This window comes from Pseudonaja textilis, chromosome 2, assembly GCF_049901715.1.
Source record: "Pseudonaja textilis isolate UNSWEBS1 chromosome 2, rPseTex1.2, whole genome shotgun sequence".
NCBI classification, from domain to species: domain Eukaryota; kingdom Metazoa; phylum Chordata; class Lepidosauria; order Squamata; family Elapidae; genus Pseudonaja; species Pseudonaja textilis.
The window spans coordinates 96,486,734-96,507,880 of NC_141991.1; the positions used below are offsets into that span (position 1 = coordinate 96,486,734).

Consider the following 21,147-nt stretch of genomic DNA (forward strand, 5'->3'; position numbering starts at 1 on the left):
GTAGAGTTGGAAAAGATGCTCCATATTAAAAAAATTCAAGAGAACAGCTTTAGAGGGCATTTAATATTTTCTACACAGTAGTCTGATTTTTATGAGAGCCAGTTTGGTGTAGGTTAAGGTATCTGTCTAGAACCCAAGAGACTATGAGTTCTAGTCCTGTCTGAAACACAAAGGCAAACTGACCTTGGCCTAGTAACTTTCATTCAGGCCTAGGAAAGAAGCAGTGGCAAACCTTGTCAAGAAAATACAGGGACTTCTCTAGGCAGTGTCCAATCTTGGACATGATTGAACAGAAGAAAAAAAAATGTTATTTATGAAAAAAGACAACTACAAAGTGGAATTTTCTTTCTCACCCAGAAAACCACAGTTGATTGCTGCATTTTATTCATCATTTTACCAGGAGTAAAAAGTATAAATTTTATTTTTCTGTTAAGGTATCAAGATGTAGTAGTGTTGCAATGTTGATGCAATGTATACTTTTGCACTTTGCAGGTTTATTCCTATTGGTTTTCCTCAATTGGTGCCTTTTGGATTAGCTATGCTATCTGGGGATGGTAACGATTGTAAATCCAATGGATTTCAAAGGCATGAAATTAAGGAAGTCTGAATGTTTGATACTTGAGGTATTTTTTTAATTACAGCAACCACAATAACCGAAACAGAAATGCCTTACTGACCTTAAGTTGGTGGACTGGTTTCTTTAAAATCAGTTTTTTCTAATTACTTTTCGAGCAGCAGAGAGTGGCATGAATATGAGATCTTAATACCTCAATAAGAACGCATCTATTTCTTATAATTTCATTTTTATTTCTATAGAAAAGCATATTGGATCTGAACAACAAAAGCAGAAAAAACCCAAATTCAACATTTTAATGCCGAGGGAACCTAGGGAAAGAGATCTGTCTTCTCAAAGGCATATTGAATATGTCCCAATAGTTCAAACGAATTAAGCATGAGTGGACTGCTAAAACATACTTTTAAATGAAAGTAGCCAGAGGAGGAAATACCTCTGGATGCTATGTGATACATTCCCACAATAACAAATATGTTTCTACTTATTTATACGTATCTGGTGCAAGTCTTAGAATGTAGTAATTCTGGAAGGAGAATTTTTATTTATTTAGCACCTGTACAATTCTGGCTTCACTTGTTTGAATTCAAAGGCAGTAAATATACTCCCAGGAAAATAGTAACTTGATTTGTTCATACCATTCTCTTCCATTTCTGGGAATGGAATTCCACACTGACACACAGTATAGAACCTTTTTAATTTTGAACTCATAAACATCCAATTTTAAAAATACTATATTTCTGTCAGAGGATGAGCTTCCTAAAAGTTTAAGTTAACCCTTGAACTTTCCTGGATAACAGCAGCCTTTTAAAAATATTTTCTTCAATATCTGTCATTAACAATCTGTAACATTAAGGCATTTTGTCTATTCAGATGCAAAATTAAAAAGACATGCATTTGACTAACCAAGCAGATGTGACCAACAAGGTCTGAGCACTTCTGACCATCAGCGATCAAAATATTTTTCCTGTCATTTTAAACAGGTAAACATTTTAAACAGGCTAAGAAAGCAAATTTATATTTTCTTTTCAATATTACTTTATTTTTTTACAGTGATCATTTCAATGTATTTGTTCAAGTGAAAAATCAAGGCTACTGTTTATGTAGTTTAAGCATCTGAGCTACAAAAACTTACAATAAAACAATGCCCACATATCATTTAAACTCTATTTCCTTCTAATCCAGAAACAATTTTAGAAAATAAACTGTTTTACTTGACTAATGTCTGTAATACATAGACCGAATTTAAAAATACTGTCACCTAAAGCAAGGAAACCTTTGAGCACTGAAAGCTCAAGGGCAGCATTCAGTCAGGTTGGCTTTACAGAAGAAGCAGAGTCCAAATTACGCTCCATCCTTCCTCCTGAAAGCAAAGTACATACAACTGCACTCACAGAATTGTAAGCGAAATGCATCGGAGAGGTCCATCATCCTGTATCTGCAGTCTTGCTCAGTGCAGCCACAAAGTCATGTAGGCACTCCTTCCTCAGGTGTGTAAGATTCTTCCCTCCAACACTGAACAAGACCCCCTGCAGCAGTGAGCAGGCAGGTTTCGACTGGGTGGAAGGACAGTGACTGGACAGCAGTACTGCACACTGGCAAGGCCAAAACAAGGGAGCCCTGGTGGGGGGGAAAGGACAAAATGTAGCTACATGGGTCACAAAACCTACAGAGGACACAGATTATCTACAGATACATTATTTGCACAACTGTCATCACCACATAGGCTGGCACGAAGAAAATCTGACTTCCAGGCAGGGGTGGGATGCTACCAGTTCTGCCCGGTTCTAAAGAAACGGTAGCTCTGAAGAGCAGCAGACACCGAACTGGTTCTGTGTTTGCTGCTGTTTGGCCCGCCTGCCCGCCCAGGCTCTTACCTGTCCTTTATTTCCTGCTTTTTCAACCTCAGCTGCTTTGCACGGCACAGCTGAGGTTGAAAAAGCAGGAAAAAAGAGGCTTTTCAAACACTGCACACCTGCACGCAGCGCTTTTCAGCTGTTTGGGCGGCACAGTTTAAGGTTTTTTTACATGCACGTGCAGCAAAACATAGTCACCAAACCGGTAGTAACACCGGTTGAATCCCACTCCTGCTTCCAGGACTGCTTGTGACAATGCCCTCTCATTAACCCGCACGAGCTTAGAGAAGAAAATTGGACAAGGGATTAGGACAGATGAACCATCAGCAAAGCCAGTAATTTTATATAAATAATATTAAGAAGAAATTGTCCATATCTGATAATCTGAATTGAAAGATATACTACCTAACTCAAGATGAGAAATAAACAGTGTTAACCTTTTACAAATATAAGTCAGGCACTTAGCTTCAAGCCAAATAAACTTGCATAGAAATGCTTGACTCATGAACTTCAAATATAATACCTGGATCACTTATGTCAAGTGTCCTCTTACCTCTTAAGATTTCAGAACTTGCGTTGATACTGCTACTGTCCTGATTAATCTGTAAGTAGGTCTATTTAAACCACTAAGTAAGATCAAATGAAACAAACCAATAAAAACAACTATTTCTGTTCCCAATTTAGAGGTCTTTTTCCTTCTGATCATTAGTGGGTGCTGGGAAAAGAAGTGTAGCGTGCTTTGTTTCCAGAAAAAAACCTGGCTTTTCCAACAAAGTAAGACTTTGGTTACACTCCAGTGATTGGCTGACTAAAAAGTCAAATGACTACCACAAAGGAAAGGAAGCCCTTGATTTTCTCAGCCAATCCTGTTTACCTCAACCAGATCCCAGAAATAGACTTTTCCATCTTCTGAGCAGCTCCCAATATGTGTGTCTCTTTCACTCAGGCAGCAGTCCATCTTGTAAGTTACATTCTTGTGGCCGGTGTAGCTGGAGATACAATTGGGAAAAAAAGATTATTCCTGACCATCTTGGAAGATGTTTCCTCATCATGTCGCCTGAAGTTGCTACCAATCCTTGGATGAATAAGAAGTTAATTAAAAGGATACCATTACAAAATTTGACACAAACGTATTCATAGCCATAGAAGATCTTTACACTAAAATCTATTACATAATACATTTTTTAAACTCTATCATTAAAGAAAATGTCTTTATGTGAATAAAATATTTATGTGTATTTAAAGCAATTTCATCTTGCTTTCAGCATGTACTCATACTTCTATACTGGGAATAGCTGGAGTCAACCTTAGTCTAACCGCTAAAGGAAGCATTACAGTCAGGGGTGGGATACGACAGGGTTAACTACCGGTTCAGTGATTTACAAGGTTCGGTGATTTATGATGTGCTTCCCTGCACGCTGCGCACGTGCGCCTGTAAATCATCATCAGCACACTGCGTGCAAAGAAGCAGCCTTTGAAACAGCCCTCTTTTCCTGCTTTTTTAACTGCAGCTGTGCCTTGCATGGCAGCTGAAGCTGAAAAATCAGGAAATAAAGGTCAGGTAAAAGCCCGGGTGGGCAAAAACATCAGCAGACATAGAACCGGTTCTATGTCTGCTGCTCTTCAGAGCTACTGGTTCTACAGAGGTGGACAGAACCAGTAGAAACCCACCCCTGATTACAGTTAACAGTGAAAAGTATTTGCTTACTCTCCTAGTAGCTCGCCTGTATCCTTGTCCAGCAATCGCAGTGTAGAATCCAAGCTAGCAGCCAGTGTGCATTGCCCATCCTTGCTGAAACATACACAGGTAATGGGACCTATAATGAAAACATGGCTACATTAGATGTTATTGCACCATGCAGTGGATACAAGGGTCTATGTGCATGAAAAGGAAAGAACCTGTTCAAAAAAAATAGGAAGGTATATTGCCTTGCAGGTATTACACCAAGTAACTATTGCTAACTATTGTCTAAGAGTATATGGATATATCATGGAGAAAATCTATGAGTCTACAGTGACAATGATTATATGAATTGATGGTGCATAATCATCAAATGTGGATGCTAGCCTGAAGATGTACTTGCAGACACATTTCAGTTTGAAGCTGATAGAAATCTACCAAACAGAAGATGAGAAAAACATCAGTTATTTGTCAAGCACAAGACAAGTAAAGGCATCATATCCCAGAACAAAGTGACATGTTCAAAAATATGGTTTTCACTTCAAATTATTGGATATTCCATATATGAAACTTACTTCCAATGTAGTCTGCACAGAGTTCTCCAGCACGGAGATCATAACGTCGGACACGTCCATCCACAGAACTGGGAAACAACAGAGCAGCATTGTTAAGAGAATACTCTGATCCTGAAGTTGCAAACCATCTATTTCAAAAATATCTGTTCTCAAACCAAAACATGTATCTCCTTATTCTGTAAGACTTTCTATGAGTGAGTTTGTATTATGGAATTTTGAAAGTTTCCAGTACAGTTGTACACATGTTCATGCATCTTCTCATATTTTAGGAAAAATTGACAGATGGTTTTAGATTCTGTTGCAAAAGGGGGAAAAGTTATTTTTTAAAAATGAAAACAGACATGGAAAAGTTGAGAATATTTAACATCTTCTGTAAAATAATCTATTCTGGATTTAGCAAAGCACCAAATTTGCCTTTTCCAATTCAAACTTCATCCTATCCTCCTTTACCCTGTAAGAATTTCATAGTCTGAGACTTTCAGACTGGAGATGCCATCTTTGGCTTCATCCAAGATTTGGATTGGATCTGGTCTGCGAGAGCGGCAATCCCAGCAACGGACACTGGAGTCAATGGAACCTGCAGGAAAGTAAAGAACCATGCTAAATAAATGCTAGGAAGAACAATCAAGAAGCAACATAGAAGGCAAGGAGATTTCTTACCTGAAAGAATGACAGTGGCTTCCTCATTGAACTGGACACAATTCACTTTCTGTTCAGTTGAAAAAAAAGGAAATATAAAAAGATTAGGACTTGCTATTGTTCTTAACTTATATTTAACTTTCCATTTTGGGGAGCTGAGTTTGGGGAGTGAGTCCAAGTCTGCATTATTTTCCCATTCCCTTCAAGGCTATTGCAAATAACAGATAACAGATAATCAGAGTTGGAAGGGACCTTGTAGGTCATCTAGTCCAACTGCCCACCCAAGCAGGAGACCCTACACCATTTCTGACAAATGGCAGTCCAATCTCTTCTTGAAGGTCTCCAGTGATGGCACTCCCCCAACTTCCGAGGGCAAGCTGTTCCACTGGTTGATTGTTCTCACTAAACTGTATGCAAATTTGGCAGTAGCTGGAATTCCATACATTTATCTCCATTACTATTTCATCTATAGTTGTGCAAAGTATTTGAAGGCAAAATGTGTTAGCGTGAGTGAAGCATCCTTTCTCAAACTGGCTAAAGCAACCATATCCACTAGGAAGCTCACCATGACTGCTTAAACATTTTTTCTTGTTTGTCACAGCATACATATTATACAGAGCTATTTTGCTTTGTCAACAGACCCAGCAGAACTTTATCTGTATGTGCTCTGAAACAATTTCAAGGAGAAATGCCTTGTTCATATCTATCGATACGTTCTTTCCAACACATCTTTCAACTGTTTGTACAGCCATAGTTCCATCCCTCACCACAGCTAGTCAAACCTAGTAGTTTCATAACTATTAGGCATTATACTTTTCCTTAACGACTCTCTTCATCAGTACCACAGTACCATTTTTATTCCTACTTATTGCCCCTCACTATAATCCTCAACCAGAGACCTTAGTATTAGTTATGCATAGGTATATTCATTGTGTTTACATTTTTCCAATAAGATACAAACACAAATATACTGAGCAGAAATTAAAATAGCATTCCATTTAACTGTGCTTATGAAAAGAACAGTTAATAAGCTATCATAATAATATTCCCAAGTCAAAACACTATAACAGGCTAAATACTTCTGGAGGCACATGACAAAGACAATATCTATGTGCCTCATAGCAGATGTGCTACTAAGCTTACAATTCCTTAGTTAGAATCACAATTATCTTAAACCCAACATCCCCTCAAAAAATGTTAAGAACACTGAAGCTACTTGTGAAAAGAGTTCATGTTGACATTGCCTCCTATAGACCATGCTGAGGCTAATACTTTACAGCATTGGTTCACTGCACAACAGCCCATATAAGTACATATATAAGCAGTTTATAGTATGCATAACTGCTGAACAAGCAAATGATTGCACTTTATAAAGGTTCCTCTTTCTTTGGAAGAATATGTTGAAATACGGAAGCTATTGGGGAAGATATTCTAAGCAAATTCAGTATGAGACATAGTCTTTCTCACCCATGTCTCATGTACAAGACCAAAATTCCTAATTCAGCAAATCAACTAGTGTCTTGTATTTTTTCATCTTAGAATTACAATTCCCTGTTTCTATAATCTTGTTTTCATTATCCATGTCTTCAGTAACATTTCTGACTTATCTGACAATTCTGAGTTCTAAGCTAGCTTTTTATCTCCCATTGTAAACATTTTATATTTCACAAGGGTTTTTTGTCAACCAGAAAAAAAACAGGAATTCCGAGACTCTCAGAAGCAGAACACATAACTGTTATCCTTAAAGGTAGAAACTCAGAGGAATTCATATTTCAAAAAGACATAAATCTTCTCATTTTCCAAGTACCCCAAAGGACAAAATACATCTTACCCCTGCATGGCCCCGGAACTTGCGAATTACTTGGCCTGTGGCAACATCCCATAGCACAACTGTTTTGTCTGCTCCACATGAACAAAGTTGGCTGTTATCAAATGACCTAAGGGAGACATCGATAAAGAGGGGAATAGGAAAAGCAAGAGAAATAATTTTCCTTAATATCTAAATAAAGAGTCATTTTCTTTTTAAAAACAGTATATGCAACTTTTCCATTGCAAGGTGTGACTGTAGAACATATTTTGAACTTCTCAATTTTTTAAATTTAAGTTTTCTGTCATTTTTAACAGCAAAAAAGGTTTAAATGAATGGACAAGATTTTAAAATATGAACATGAGTACAATTTCTTGGATAATAACTATCATTTTTTCCTTACCCAAACTTTACAGAAACATACTTTTACATAAATAATTAATTTTTTAATGTCATAGTATTTTTTTCAGATAAATTAGTTTTGTTAAGTTCGTTATAGTTATGTCAATATTTTCATTTATTTTTATTTCATTATAGAATTTTACATATTTGTATTTTTCAAAATATTTCTGTAAAGTTCCTTCCCCATCCTAATCCAGTTATTTTAAACTTTCTTAAAGTATTTTAATATTTTCAAAATAGTTGCATTTTTTAATAAAGTGGATCCACCTCCCCTAGTTCTTACCCTGCAGCATCTAGGACTTCATAGCCATGGCCACAGTATGTCTTGAGGAGAGTCCCTTTGTGTGGATTCCAAAGCTTAAGTGATTTGTCACTGCCACAGGTGAGACAGTAATTTCCATCCACTGAAAAAAAGAAAAATCTAATGTTGAGTAAATTCCAGGGAATCCCTGGAAGACAGTTTCATTTATCTTAGAATGATGCAAATTCTACTATTATTTCAAACTTTTTAACCCAACAAGCAGTATATATATCTCACTAGCTATCTTTTCATAATCCTTACAACTGTTTTCTTGATCTCTTCACAAGTTACTAAAAGCTTACAGTTATACACTATTAATTTTACATAAATTTGCTTCTGAATTTTCTCTAGTTCTAAAAACTGAACACTGCTATTTTATTTTATGGAATCAGAAATACACTCACCATTGAATCTCACTGCTCTTATAGCTCCTTGTTTACATTCTAATGTAGCAAGCAATTTTTGGGGAAGCTCAGGTTTCTTGGGTTTGGGTTCTGGAAATGCCATAACATAAATGTAGCTTGATTGCTAAAATAAATCCACATACAAAATATTGAACCTCCACTGCAAAATCTCTAGAATAAGGAATATCCTAAGGCAGACTGATGCATGTTGCTTCTGGGTACTTGCTGCCTCCTGAATTGCATTACCTTAATTGCAAAATAAAAGACACACAGAAGACATTTGTCGGTTGCAATCTCTTTTTGAGCAATCAATTTTGTTTCAAAAATAATGTATCAAAATAATTACTTCATGGCTACTTTCTAAACCAAGTCAAACATGTACTCCACATTTGCTCTGCTGAAGCAACATAAATATTTCCGTGTTGTATATAAAACATCTATTTGGAAAGCTGCTGAGTAACATCATGCCAGTCTTTTTGAGAAGGCTGTCAGCAGAACACACATAAATGATTTCACACCACGTTATCTTTACAAGTCTATCTTGCTTAAGTATACCTAGGGCACTTCAGAAAGATCTGCTGAGCATGCTCTTTCTTCAAAACGTTTACTTCTTTAGACACTAAAACAACACTTGATTGTTCTTTGTAGTGTCTTTCTTACACCATAAGAAAGTTGTACAAATAGACTCTGACTATCATAATTGAGTCCAACATTTATGTTGCTCGGTGTCAACTCATTTGTTAAGTGAGTTTTCCCCAGTTTTACAACTTTGCTTGCCACAGTTGTTAAGTGAATCATTGCAGTTGTTAATAACCTGGTTGTTAAGTGAAACTGGCTTCCCGATTGACTTTGCTTGTCAAAAGGTTGCAAAAGGCGTTGACGTGATCTGGGGGACACTGCAATTGTCATAAATATGAACCAGTTACCAAGCATCCAAATTTTGATCACATGACCATGAGAATGCTACAATGGTCATAAATGTGAAAAATGGTCATAAGTCACTTTTTTCAGTAATATTGTAACTTTAAAAGGTTACTAAATGAACTGTTGTAAGCTGAGAATTACCTGTATTGGACTAGAGAAGGAAAGGACTGAAACCATTTTTATTAGACCAATTGAAGATTCACAAAATCACAAGCTTTTTAATGTCCAAAAGGGATCAGGCAAAATGACCAAAAATTCAGGATAAAGCAGAGAGAAGAAACGTTGGGGTTGAGATTTGATTAGGGCTACAAACAACCAGACAACCACTAGTTGGCAGCAATGATTTAGCCAAATTTCTTTTTTGTTTCCATCAAATGTCTATGGAGATTTTCAGTCATCCAGGTCATGGTTGTCCCAAAGGTACTTTTTCCCCCCACTAGCCCGCCAGAGCTGAAGAAGCTTCTTGGATGAGAAGCGAAACGTCTTTAAAGAAAATCCAGTTGCCTCTTGATAAAAGGCACCTTTGGGTTTCCATCAAATGATGGTTGGACTCTCGCAGCCCAGATCTGCAGGTCTGTAGTAGACAATGCTACTAGATGGGATAGTCTCCGGATAGTCAAATGAAGTTTTTAACCAGGCCAGGGATTCTTTCAAAGCTCGAACTTTGTATATATATATAAGAAGCCAGTTATTGCAATTAAACCTCTCCCCTACCCGCCCGCCGCCGCCTCCTCGGATCATGGAACTATGCATGTGGGGAAATAGTTCACATTTCTCAGTAACCTCTTGCAGGTTTTACTTACGAAATCGCAAGAAGAACGATTACAGGGAAATGCAGGCGTCGACTCGTCAATTTACTCCTCCAATCTAGTTTCATTAGTTCCACCCCCACTCGGCATAATTTCCTCAAGCGAGAAAGGGCGGGCTACAACATTCCTCCTCCTCTTCCTCCAGAAATTTCAGTTTCAAGGCCTTTCCAGTGTCAACTTAAGCGTAGATTCATAGGCCGGAACAAAAGCGCCTAAACTCGGGGGTGTTACAGTCTTAATCACCCCCCCTCTGGGCTCTGAAAGGAAGCGGAAGTTGCTGCAGCCTCGAAAGGAGGTCGTTCTCAGCACAGTAGTGTATTCCGCGGCTCAGGGGGATGTCTAGCAACAGTATGGCAGATCCGCGGCGTCCCAACCGCATTCTCAGGTCAGGCTGCAGCGTGGGATTGGGAGTTGGCATGGTAACCTCACGACTTGGGTCCGGAGTTGCTGTAGAACGGAAGGAGATTGAACGGACAAGTCACGCACGATGACACGTGACTTGCCCGGGGTCACTATGGCAACATCGTAACGAAGTCGCGAGTTGGTGGGGGGTCTGGTTACTGTCGTTTTAGGGACGAGTGAAAAATCGCATAGGCTATGCGGCGGGGAACACGTCTTTTCATGGTAGAAAAGGGAGACTACTAGTAGAGACGAATATTGCGAAAGGGCAGATAGTTTCAAACGATCAAAGTAGGCCCTGAATCTACGGCAATAATACCCATGAGTAATCTGGTGAGAGAAAGAGGTTATTTACATATTCGTTTAATTTTGAAAGGTAAGGGAGACGTTGGCCTTGCTAGTTATGGGTGGGTCTGCAAAGAGAGAGAGAGAGAGAGAGAGAGAGATGGCATGTATGGCATGTATGGTATTCAGCTTTGTTTGGGTATTTTCCCACGTCATTGTGCTTTTAAAGTTGTAGCAACCTTTCTGCAGAATCTCATCTGCCATCATCAGGCTTCTGTATTGTGTTCGTCAATACAGAAGCCAGATGATGGCAGATGAGATTCTGCTGAAACGTTGCTACAACTTTAAAAGCACAACTATAATGAGGTGGGAAAATACCCAAACAAAGCTGAATACCATACTTGTAAGTACCCACAAAAACTCAAGAATATATATATATTCTGAGGTTCTTGCGGGTATTTGTGGATCTTTGGTTATTCGGGTTTTCTCCCGCGTAAGATTGGAAGTATCTAGGCAACGTTTTGATGAAGTCTCATCATCTTCAGGCTTGCGTTTTCGGCTCTGTGCTGCTCAGAGTGATGTGAGCTTCGTTACAAGCACAGAAGCACAGAGCTGAAGACACAAGCCTGAAGATGATGAATGAGACTTCATCAAAACGTTGCCTAGATACTTCCAATCTTACGCGGGAGAAAACCCGAATAACCAAAGATCCATATATATATGTATATATGTATGTATGTATGTATATGTATGTATGTATGCATGTATGGTATTCACCTTTTTGGGGGTATTTTCACACATCATTATAGTTGTGCTTTTAAAGTTGTAGCAACATTTCGGCAGAATCTCCTCTGCCATCATCAGGCTTCTGTATTGTGTTCACCTGTGTTCGTCAATACAGAAGCCTGATGATGGCAGATGCGATTCTGCAGAAACGTTGCTACAACTTTAAAAGCACAACTATAATGACGTGTGAAAATACCCGAACAAAGCTGAATACCATACATGTAAGTACCCGCGAAAACTTAAGAAAACATATGTATGTATGTATGTATGTACACACACACACACACACACATACAAAATGAAATGATAACAAGAGCTAGAGGTGGGTTTTTTTCTTTGTTGCCCAGTTCTTTTAATTCTAGCGTAACTACTTTTAGTAGTTGTACTAATTGATGACTATGTAGAAAGGCCCAGGGATACTTAATATTACAACTTCAAAGGAAGGATAAATTGTTACCTGAATAAAGCCTGGGAAAGCATAACATAGTTTGATATGGCTAATTTCAAACTAAAGCTTCAGTTTAGAGAAAAATGCATTGGTATATTGAAATAAGATAGGCATGGCTCAAGTCCTTTTATTTTAAAAGTACATTACTAAATTATCAATAAGTTTATGTTTGGTTGAGTATGCTTGCTATACTACTTGATATGCATGAGGGAAGAGGCAATATACCTTAGATAAAATGTGGACATATTTTTTCTGCATTATAGAATACATGTAGTGAAGTTTAGTAAAAACCAAAACTAGTAATTATGGCTTGAGTTTCAGGAAGTACATTGGAAAACTGAATGAAGAAATACAGTGGAGTGATTGTTTGCATATGAATCTGTAAAATAGAATTATTGAAATACATTTTCATGATTACATTTAAAAATCCATTATAAATGCATATCAAGAAGGATGTGAAAAGGTGGGGAAGGGTGAATTAATCCCATTCTCTGCTCATCACAGAGCTTGAGATTCCCAATGAGAATGCAGCAATTGCCGTTGTTATTCTGAAGACAGTCAACACCCACCCTTTTAGAAGAATGAAATATTTTAGGAAATATTAAAAAGGCAGAATATTATATTTTCCTGGATGAGAAAAGAAGAAACATGTTTTTAAAGACAAAGCAGCTCTTGCAGCTCCCTGGCCCCAGCAGATATTTGGTGTCCATTGAGGACTGAGGCAGCCTATCTACAGAACAAAAGACCTCAGCTTCAAGGTGATGGGATTAAGACATGACCCCCCAGGACATAATAGGATTATCTATGGTATCAGCAGAGCTCACCACATGGCACAACCAAGCCCCTTCATTACATCAGCCTAAGGTTCAACCAACCTTAATTCAGACAAACATGACTCCACATGGGAGTCTGCAACCAATAGAATACATGCCCTGGCCACAGGAATAGGAAGTTCAAGTTCAAAGCCCAAGAGAGGGTATAAATGACACTCACTCTTCACTCCATGTGGTGAGCTATCCAGGACTTCAAACCCATGTGGTCCTGTTAACCATTAAACAATCCTTCCAAGCAGCCTCCATGTTTCCAGTGTCTTTCTCCCTACTTGGAACTGAACCTAGATGGACATTTCTTCCAACAATTCCAAAGCACTCCTAATGTTCAAGTGAAATTTAATCTCATGACTTCAACTATCAAATCTGATCCTGATAATCATGTTTGTCTTATCTGAAATTAAGATAATGTACAACATGATTTGTTTTTGCCATAATAGTCACATTTTTTCCAGTAGTTTTTCTGGGTATTATTTTTGTTTAATCTCAAAATTTAAGAAATAACTAAGAGCAGATGGTAGTAACTAATTCAGTAATGCCAAGTGCAGCTGTAGAAATATACCCTTGTTAAACAATGTAGTTAAATTGGGCTACTACAAATTAGATTGTACAATCATATGTGTGATGACTTACGGCTATACCAATTGATTTTAGAAGGATTTATATCCAAGTAAGTGTACAGCAAGTTGCAAATTTGTACTAGATTTGCAATCTCTCTGCATTGAGATGTTTTATGATTAAGGAGTAATCTGTACTGCTGCTTTTACTCTTTTCTGTCAAGCAAACTTTTGAACAACCTGTGGGATGTCCAGGGCATACAACAAACTAAATAGGCCAACATAGTAAGAAGAAAGATTAGAAAAGAGCTCTATATCTTTTTCATGGTTTTTATTTTAAAAAACCCCTTTGGTCAAGGGAATCCAATATAGAGAGATAATTCATCTTGATTTCTGGCCCTTAAATGTTAGTTTTTCCTACACAGATAGGCTTTGGTTTATGTCTATTAATTCAGTGGCCATTCAAAGTTACAGTGGCACTGCAAAACTACATCACAAACTTACAACCAGCCCTTGAAGCTGGTTGCCTACCCAGATAGTACTTGGTTTACATTCATATGTTCATTAACCATTCAAAGATACAGTAGTGCTGAACCCACTGGAACTATGGACTTACAATCAGCCCTTGAAGTTCCAGCTGTTGCAGCATCCCTATGGTTGTCTGATAACGATCTGGGAGCTTGGGTGCCCAGCCCACAATTATGACATCACAGCAAGCCACATCATGTGATTGCCATTTGAGGGCCTTTATGCCGGTTTTGAGCAAACTGTCAATGGGAAAACTGGCAGGGAAGCTTGCAAGTCGCTCCAGTAAGTAATTTTTTTCTGTTTTTTTCCCCAGAGGAGCTCATTATGGACTATGAGATCCCAGAGATCTCATATTCTATAGTACACTCCGTCATCTGTAGCTCATGCCTGTCTGCAGCACCTTTGCTGGCCCTCCTCAGCCTCTGAGGCCCACACCGACCTGCTGGTGCTTCCTAGTGGCTGCAGTGCCTCCTGTGGCACCTGCACAATTCCTCCTGTGCTCCTTACTTGGGACTCGTACCTCTTCTCACTCCAGGGATTACAACAGAAACTGGGACTGCCTGGATTGCCATCATTAAACAATGCAATCTGGTGATGTCATGTTTTACACCCACAACATTTAATGAAGGCAGTCTTGGTCTGATTGCCTAAGTACTACCTTTGTGAGCCTTACATATTGAACAGTTAGCCAGTAATTCATAATATATTTTTTATTATACTATTTAATATACTAGATTACACTTTAACAACCAGAACTGGGACTAGCAAGTCTTATCATTAAGGGAAATGGTCACTAGGTGAAACTACAATGTTTATATTCTTCCTCCAACTTCATTTACAGAGCCGTGAGGGTCATAAATGTGAGGATTTGTAAAGTTATTTTTTCATCACTGCCATAACTGTGATGGTCTCTAAACAAGGCAATTGCTAAATAAGAATTCCTTTTTTCCTTCCATTCAATCATGTTTGATTCTTGGATATTGACTGGAAAAGTCTCTATAGTTTTGTTGGCAAGGATTTTCAGAGAAGGTTTACCATTGCCTCCTTTTTAGGATTAAGAAAAATGTTTAGACCGAGGTCATCCAGTTGGCTTTATACCTAAAGCAGGACTAGAACTCCTGGTTTCCCAATTTCTAGCCTGATGCCTTAATTACTACACCAAACTGGCTGTCAAACAAGGACTACCTGTACACAAATATTATAGAGTTTAATTTAATTTACTCATAATCTGTTTTTCTTTTTTGTCCATATTAAAACAAGACTCTTCTCCTATTGTTTGGTCTTTATTATTTGAAGTGGTTGAAACAGAATAGCCTTAATTAAAATTTAGAGAGAGCTTTCTGCAGTGTGCCGAAGTTCACTTGGGGAAAAATACTGAATATTGATACCTTTTTTTTTTTTTTTTTGAACTTGTATGAAAATTTTATTTTTTGCAGGGAAAGTAGAGTTTATGTTTTGCTCATCACTTCAGAATTGTTGCTGGAAATATTTATTTTGGGTTTGAATACAATGTAATACTTTTGCTTTTCCTTATAATGAATTTTTATTTGCAGATACAAGCCTCCAACTACAGAAAACAACCCTACTTTAGAGGATCCTACACCAGATTATATGAATTTGCTAGGGATGATTTTCAGCATGTGTGGCTTAATGCTAAAAGTGAGTATTAGAATACCCAGGTTTTGACTGAAAGACATCAAGAGCTGAACAAATCAAGTAAAATGTTTTACTACTTACATATTATTATACAATTACTGAATTGCTATTGGATATTATAATCCTAGCATTTTTCAATAAAATCTGGATTATTTGTAATTCCAGGTTTCTTTCTTTCTGGGGTTAAATAACAGATAATCAGAGTTGGAAGGGACCTTATAGGTCATCTAGTCCAACCCCTGCCCAAGCGGGAGATCCTACACCATTTCTGACAAATGGCAGTCCAATCTCTTCTTGAAAGTCTCAAGTGATGGCGCTCCCACAACTTCCGAGGGCAAGCTGTTCTATTGGTTGATTGTTCTCACTGTCAGAAAGTTTCTCCTTATTTCCAGGCTGAATCTCTCCTTGTTCAGTTTCCATCCATCATTCCTTGTCTGGTCTACAGGCGCTTTAGAAAATAGCTTGACCCCTTCCTCCCTGTGGCAGCCCCTCAAATATTGGAAAACCGCTATCATGTCTCCCCTGGTCCTTCTCTTTACTAGACTAGCCAAGCCCAGTTCTTGCAACCGTTTGTTGTATGTTTTAGCCTCCAGTCCCCTAATCACCCTGGTTGCTCTTCTCTGTACTTTTTCTAGAGTCTCAACATCTTTTTTATAATGATGTGACCAAAACTGGATGCGGTACTCTAGGTGTGGTCTTACTAAGGCTTTATAGAGTGGTATTAGTGCTTCCCTTAATCTTGACTGTATCCCTCTGTTAATACAATTTAGGATTGCATTAGCTTTTTTGGCGGTGGCTGTACACTGCTGGCTCATATTTAGCTGGTTGTCCACTAAGACTCCACGATCCCTCTTACAGTTACTGCTATTGAGCCTGGTTTCATTCAGTCTATAGGTGTACTTTCGGTTTTTCTTGCTTAAGTGTAGGACTTAACTTTCCTCTACATTGAATTTCATTTTGTTGGATACGGCTCAGTGTTCTAGTCTTTCAAGATCCATCTGGATCTTAAGCCTATCTTCTTGGGTGTTAGCTATTCCTGCCAGCTTAGTATCATCTGCAAATTTGGTAAGTTCCCCTTCTATTCCCTCACCTAAGTTGTTAATGAAGATATTGAAGAGTACTGGGTCTAAGACGGAACCTTGTGGCACCCCACTGCTTATTTCCCTCCATGTGGATTGATTACACAGTATTTCTCAGAAATTTTTCTGCCAACTTTCAAACGCTGACTAGTTACTATTGAACTTTCAGCAATAAATTAATAGCTTAATGTTTCAATTCATATTGATTTGGAGTTTATTTTTAACAGTTTTAGCTAAATTTATATAGGCTGTTGGATATGTACTAGTGTAAATTATTCCAGAAGAAATCAAAACTGACTTTAAAATCTGTATAAGCATTGTGGGGCATTATAAATGATAGAATAGTTAAATGAAATTCCTTTCATTAGAGGAATGCTTTGCTATCTATGCTGCAGGAAATACATAAAGATATATCCTGTGTGAGGACTCTTTTCATTAATTTCAGTTTGATTCTCCCTAAGGGATCTTAACTGTGCCTACAGGATAATGTGTCTTCTGTGTAAAAGTGATATACCCATTACTGGTGATAGTACCATCATATATCATTGTTTTTGAAAATATATGCAATTATTTTACAACAACTCATTCAGATCTCAATTCTAGATTAAAATATCTAAGAGTTTAATTGTATCAGATCACTTCTTAGCATTAACAGACATACATTAATAGTAATTCAACTGTTCTGAATGGATGGCCTGCACAAAATAGCAATTACAGTAATGTAATTGAGAAGCCATCATCAGGTTAATATATATATCGAAATTCAGTTTAATTATGAGATAAATTTAAGTCTTACTCAGTATCATTTAGTTGATCCTCAATCATCAGCATCTTTCTTTTTACAGATGACCAAGGCATTATTCACATAATAATAGTCCACACCTGTAATATGAAATCTTTTAACTAAAATAATCTTGAGGGGGGGAGGGAGGAAGAGAGAGAGAGAGAAAGAGGGAGGGGGAGAGAGAGTGAGAGAGCACTTTGCATGAGTTTCTATTTGAGGTGACACTATACAAAGTTTAGGAAAAATCCATAAAGACCTACATTGTAATAACGGTGTGTTGAAATGTGGTTTTCACAAATAATAAAATTTCTATCTGAATGTCTGTAAAGATTCTCAATCATTTAGGTTATGGTTGTCTCAATTCTGAATGTGTTAATAAAATGTTGAATAACCATTGATGTCTTTTTCTAGTCTTCCTTAGAAGTTCTGCAGTACTAATTCTCAACATATATATTTTTCTTGTTAGGATTATTAAATCACACAACTTCATATGTCAAATATATTTCTTTTGAAATTAGAATTTTCAGTTTATATTTCTCATTGTTAATGGCATTTAATTCAATAGAACCAAGTGAAAAAGTCTGAGTTCATTAATATGGCTTTATTTTTGTCATATGTATTCTATAAGTAACTTTGTCATGATTATGCTTTAGCAATATTTATTAATTTTTAAAACAACAGGCTGTTCCTGAACTCACAGGAAAAAGAAAGTGGAATATTTATAATATTGTTAAACTTTAATAACTCTGATGTATCTGTGATACACACCTGTATTATGAGGTTCTCATAATATTTTTCCATGGTGTTTGCAGTTAAAATGGTGTGCTTGGATTGCTGTCTACTGCTCATTTATCAGTTTTGCCAATTCTAGAAGCTCAGAAGACACCAAACAGATGATGAGCAGTTTCATGTAAGCCGTGTTTTTACTTCTTTCAGACTTGTATTATGTCTGATTTGCTATGGTATTCATTTCTGAATACATAGGTCATACCCTGGAAATACTTTCTCAGGAATGCTAATTACAAAGTTCACAAAATTCCAAATAGTCTACTTGATCAAAAAGCTTACTGATTCTTGTTTTTCTTTTAATTTGAGTAGCTTTCCCTCTGATAGTGACTCATTTTATAATACTTATGTTCAAAGTAAAAGCTATTTCGCTTTTCATCAAAGTGTAGCCTTGATGCTTCATTGTAGATTGATAATTGAACCTGCCTTCTCTTCCTCCTTTCTGCTGAGTTTATACTCCTTTAATAACAGTGGGGTATATCACCCACTGATAAGAAAAATGGCCAAATAATGGAATCTAGAAGACTAGCTTTTGTGGTAATCTTTTGTTAGCTTCTGTTGCCTGAGCATCTCCATTTGTCTCTTTTCCTTTAACATGTATATGAGGGATTCAGACAAATTTGCCTATAGACATTCACATTCTACATGTGGAGAATAATAACCTAAGATTATAAATCACCACAAGCTCCAGGTCACCTCAGTGATCTGATCTCCAGACATTTTCATGTTTATTTCTACAGGGAGGAAATGCCTGAAAATATCAATGCATTTGAAAATTAGATCACTTGGAAGACTCAACTTGCTTATTCAATTTAAACTCTTTGTGAAGCCTTAACAGGGCTGCTTTTTATTTTTCCCCCTGCTTAATAAGTTCTTATTTCATCCTTATTCAGTTTCCTTCCTTCCATTTTTTTTCTTCTCTTTCCTTTACAATGCAACTACCAACTACCTGTATTTCCTTCTTTCTTCTTTTTTTGCTATTTTATTGAAAAACTATTTATACTCTTATTTTTGTACGAGGAAGTTTTCTGTGTATAAGATTTATGTATGTAGATACCATGTTTCTCCAACAATATGGCCTCCCCCAATAGGAAGTTCCAGCATGTTTTATAGGCATAAAATCAAATTAAGCCCCTCCCCCCAAATTAAGGCCTATATTAAACATGCAAAATGGGGGAGAATGGTGGGGGGAGGCTTGCCGTTAGGAAGTACTTTTGTTGCATACCCAGATATGGTGCTGCCTGCGTTGACTTCAGCGTTGGTGGGGTACTTCGTATCGGGAGACCTTACGCCACCATTGCTTTCCCTTCTCCCTGTGTTACCGCGGTGTTTATAGCAACGCCGCAGCATTTGGCGCAGCAACACGCGGCCAGCCAGTGCTTCTCCCTGCAACCGGAGCCCGGTGGAGACACTCGGCTTCAGACGCTCCTGTTGCAGCCTTCCCTTCGCCTTCGAAGGCAAAGTCAATTCTTTTAAAAACAATGCCCTACTACCAGTACGACAAAGCCTCCCCTGCCCGAGAGGGCAGCCTAACCCCATGTGGGGAGGCAAATCTCCCGGAACCGCAGCACAGGATTGGCCCACCCCGGGAGAAGCGTCCAGCCACCATCCCTGCCTGGTGCCAGGCAGAGCGCGAAGAGCTTCGCCTGGGGCACCCAGCACAGCTGACAGGCGGGTCCTCCTGCCCGGCAGTAGAGTCGCCTAGGCAGCGAGCGCCTCCCCGCCAGGCCCTCCGCTCATCCCCCGCCAGGGCTGGGCAGAGCTGGGAAAGCAAGCTGCGGGTGCGCGCCTGCCTGCCAAGTGAAAGAGCCGGGCCAACCCGAGCTTGGCTTCCTTCCCAAGTCCCTCCAGCCCGAACCCAAAGGGGCCACTGGGAGAGGCTGCCCAAGGCAGTGATAGCACCTGCCCATCCACGGACAGGGAGGCGAGGTGACAGCAGCGCTGCTTCCCTGGCCGACGGGTCCAGCAGAGAGAGCCCGAAGCCGCCCGTCCTTTCCACCCCTCACCCAACTCGTCCCCGTCCCCACGCATCTCCAAATGCGCCGGCAGCTCCAAACACAGCGGCACGGGCATTGGGCAGAGGCGCTCACTCGGCGGGGTTCAGCTCGGAGGAGGACGTGGCGCAGGCCGTCACCTTGCTTCCCTGTCCACGGATGGGTGGGTGCTATCACTGCCTCAGGTGGCCTCTCCCAGTGGCCCCTTCGGGTTTGCGCTGGAGGGACTTGGGAAGGAAGCCAAGCTTGGGTCGGCCCAGCTCTTTCGCTTGGCAGGCGGGTGCACACCCGCAGCTTGCTTTCCTGGCTCTGCCCAGCCTGCACGGCTCTGGTGCAGCCCTGGCGGGATGAGTGGAGGTATTTGTTTTGTGAGCCAGTACCATTAGTCAGATAGTTGAGGCTTCAAGGGCAAGAAGTGTTCATTTAGTTTCTCAGTTGCTAATTATTGCTGAGGAAAACACTTCAAGAAATAAATTTAGTTTGATGAGCAAATGTATTTTTAATTTGACTACCTATTTTGGAAAGTTGGGATAACTGTAATTAATTTTGATATTACTGTGGATAAAATGTTAAGGATTCTACATTAATTCTGTCACTACTCTCTTTTTTCCAGGTTGTCTATTTCTGCTGTAGTGATGTCCTATCTTCAAAATCCTCAGCCCATGTCTCCTCCTTGGTGAAAAGATAACACTTTTCTTTAAAACTCATCTTCCCAAGTAGATAGGTTCAAAGTGAAAGGTTTTCTTACACAACATAAATTTAATTGCACAGGTATGCTATTGCAGCATATTGGGAATATTTACTTTGCTATATCAATAAAGTAATTATTGTTAAATATGCATTGGCTACCTTGCTAAATTTTCTTAACATGTTAAGAATGCATTTTATTTGAGTACAACTCTGAGCCAAGCCTATATAAACAAAGAATTCTCAGTGTATTTCCTGGACTATTAGGAGGATCTGCTCCATAGAAAAAAGAACCAGTGTGGTCCAGAAATAAGTTTATCATCAATGAACATACACTGCTCAAAAAAAAATAAAGGGAA

At 38.6% G+C, this 21,147-nt stretch overlaps 2 protein-coding genes across 2 annotated transcripts; one reads left to right on the forward strand and one right to left on the reverse strand.

Annotated features, from left to right (window-relative positions):
* Positions 1 to 786: 786 nt before the first annotated feature.
* On the reverse strand, positions 787 to 10,191 carry WDR83 (WD repeat domain 83). The gene is made up of 10 exons (XM_026696295.2): positions 9,964 to 10,191; positions 8,237 to 8,482; positions 7,815 to 7,935; positions 7,154 to 7,259; positions 5,344 to 5,392; positions 5,134 to 5,260; positions 4,684 to 4,751; positions 4,136 to 4,244; positions 3,302 to 3,416; positions 787 to 2,191 (listed from the first exon to the last, which is right to left on the reverse strand). The coding sequence occupies exons 2-10, from the start codon at positions 8,337 to 8,339 to the stop codon at positions 2,039 to 2,041; spliced, it is 951 nt and encodes a 316-aa protein (XP_026552080.2). The 5' UTR covers positions 8,340 to 8,482; positions 9,964 to 10,191; the 3' UTR covers positions 787 to 2,038.
* A 21-nt stretch (positions 10,192 to 10,212) lies between these two features.
* On the forward strand, positions 10,213 to 20,940 carry WDR83OS (WD repeat domain 83 opposite strand). The gene is made up of 4 exons (XM_026696298.2): positions 10,213 to 10,354; positions 15,356 to 15,461; positions 18,134 to 18,231; positions 20,715 to 20,940. The coding sequence occupies exons 1-4, from the start codon at positions 10,305 to 10,307 to the stop codon at positions 20,779 to 20,781; spliced, it is 321 nt and encodes a 106-aa protein (XP_026552083.1). The 5' UTR covers positions 10,213 to 10,304; the 3' UTR covers positions 20,782 to 20,940.
* Positions 20,941 to 21,147: the final 207 nt, after the last annotated feature.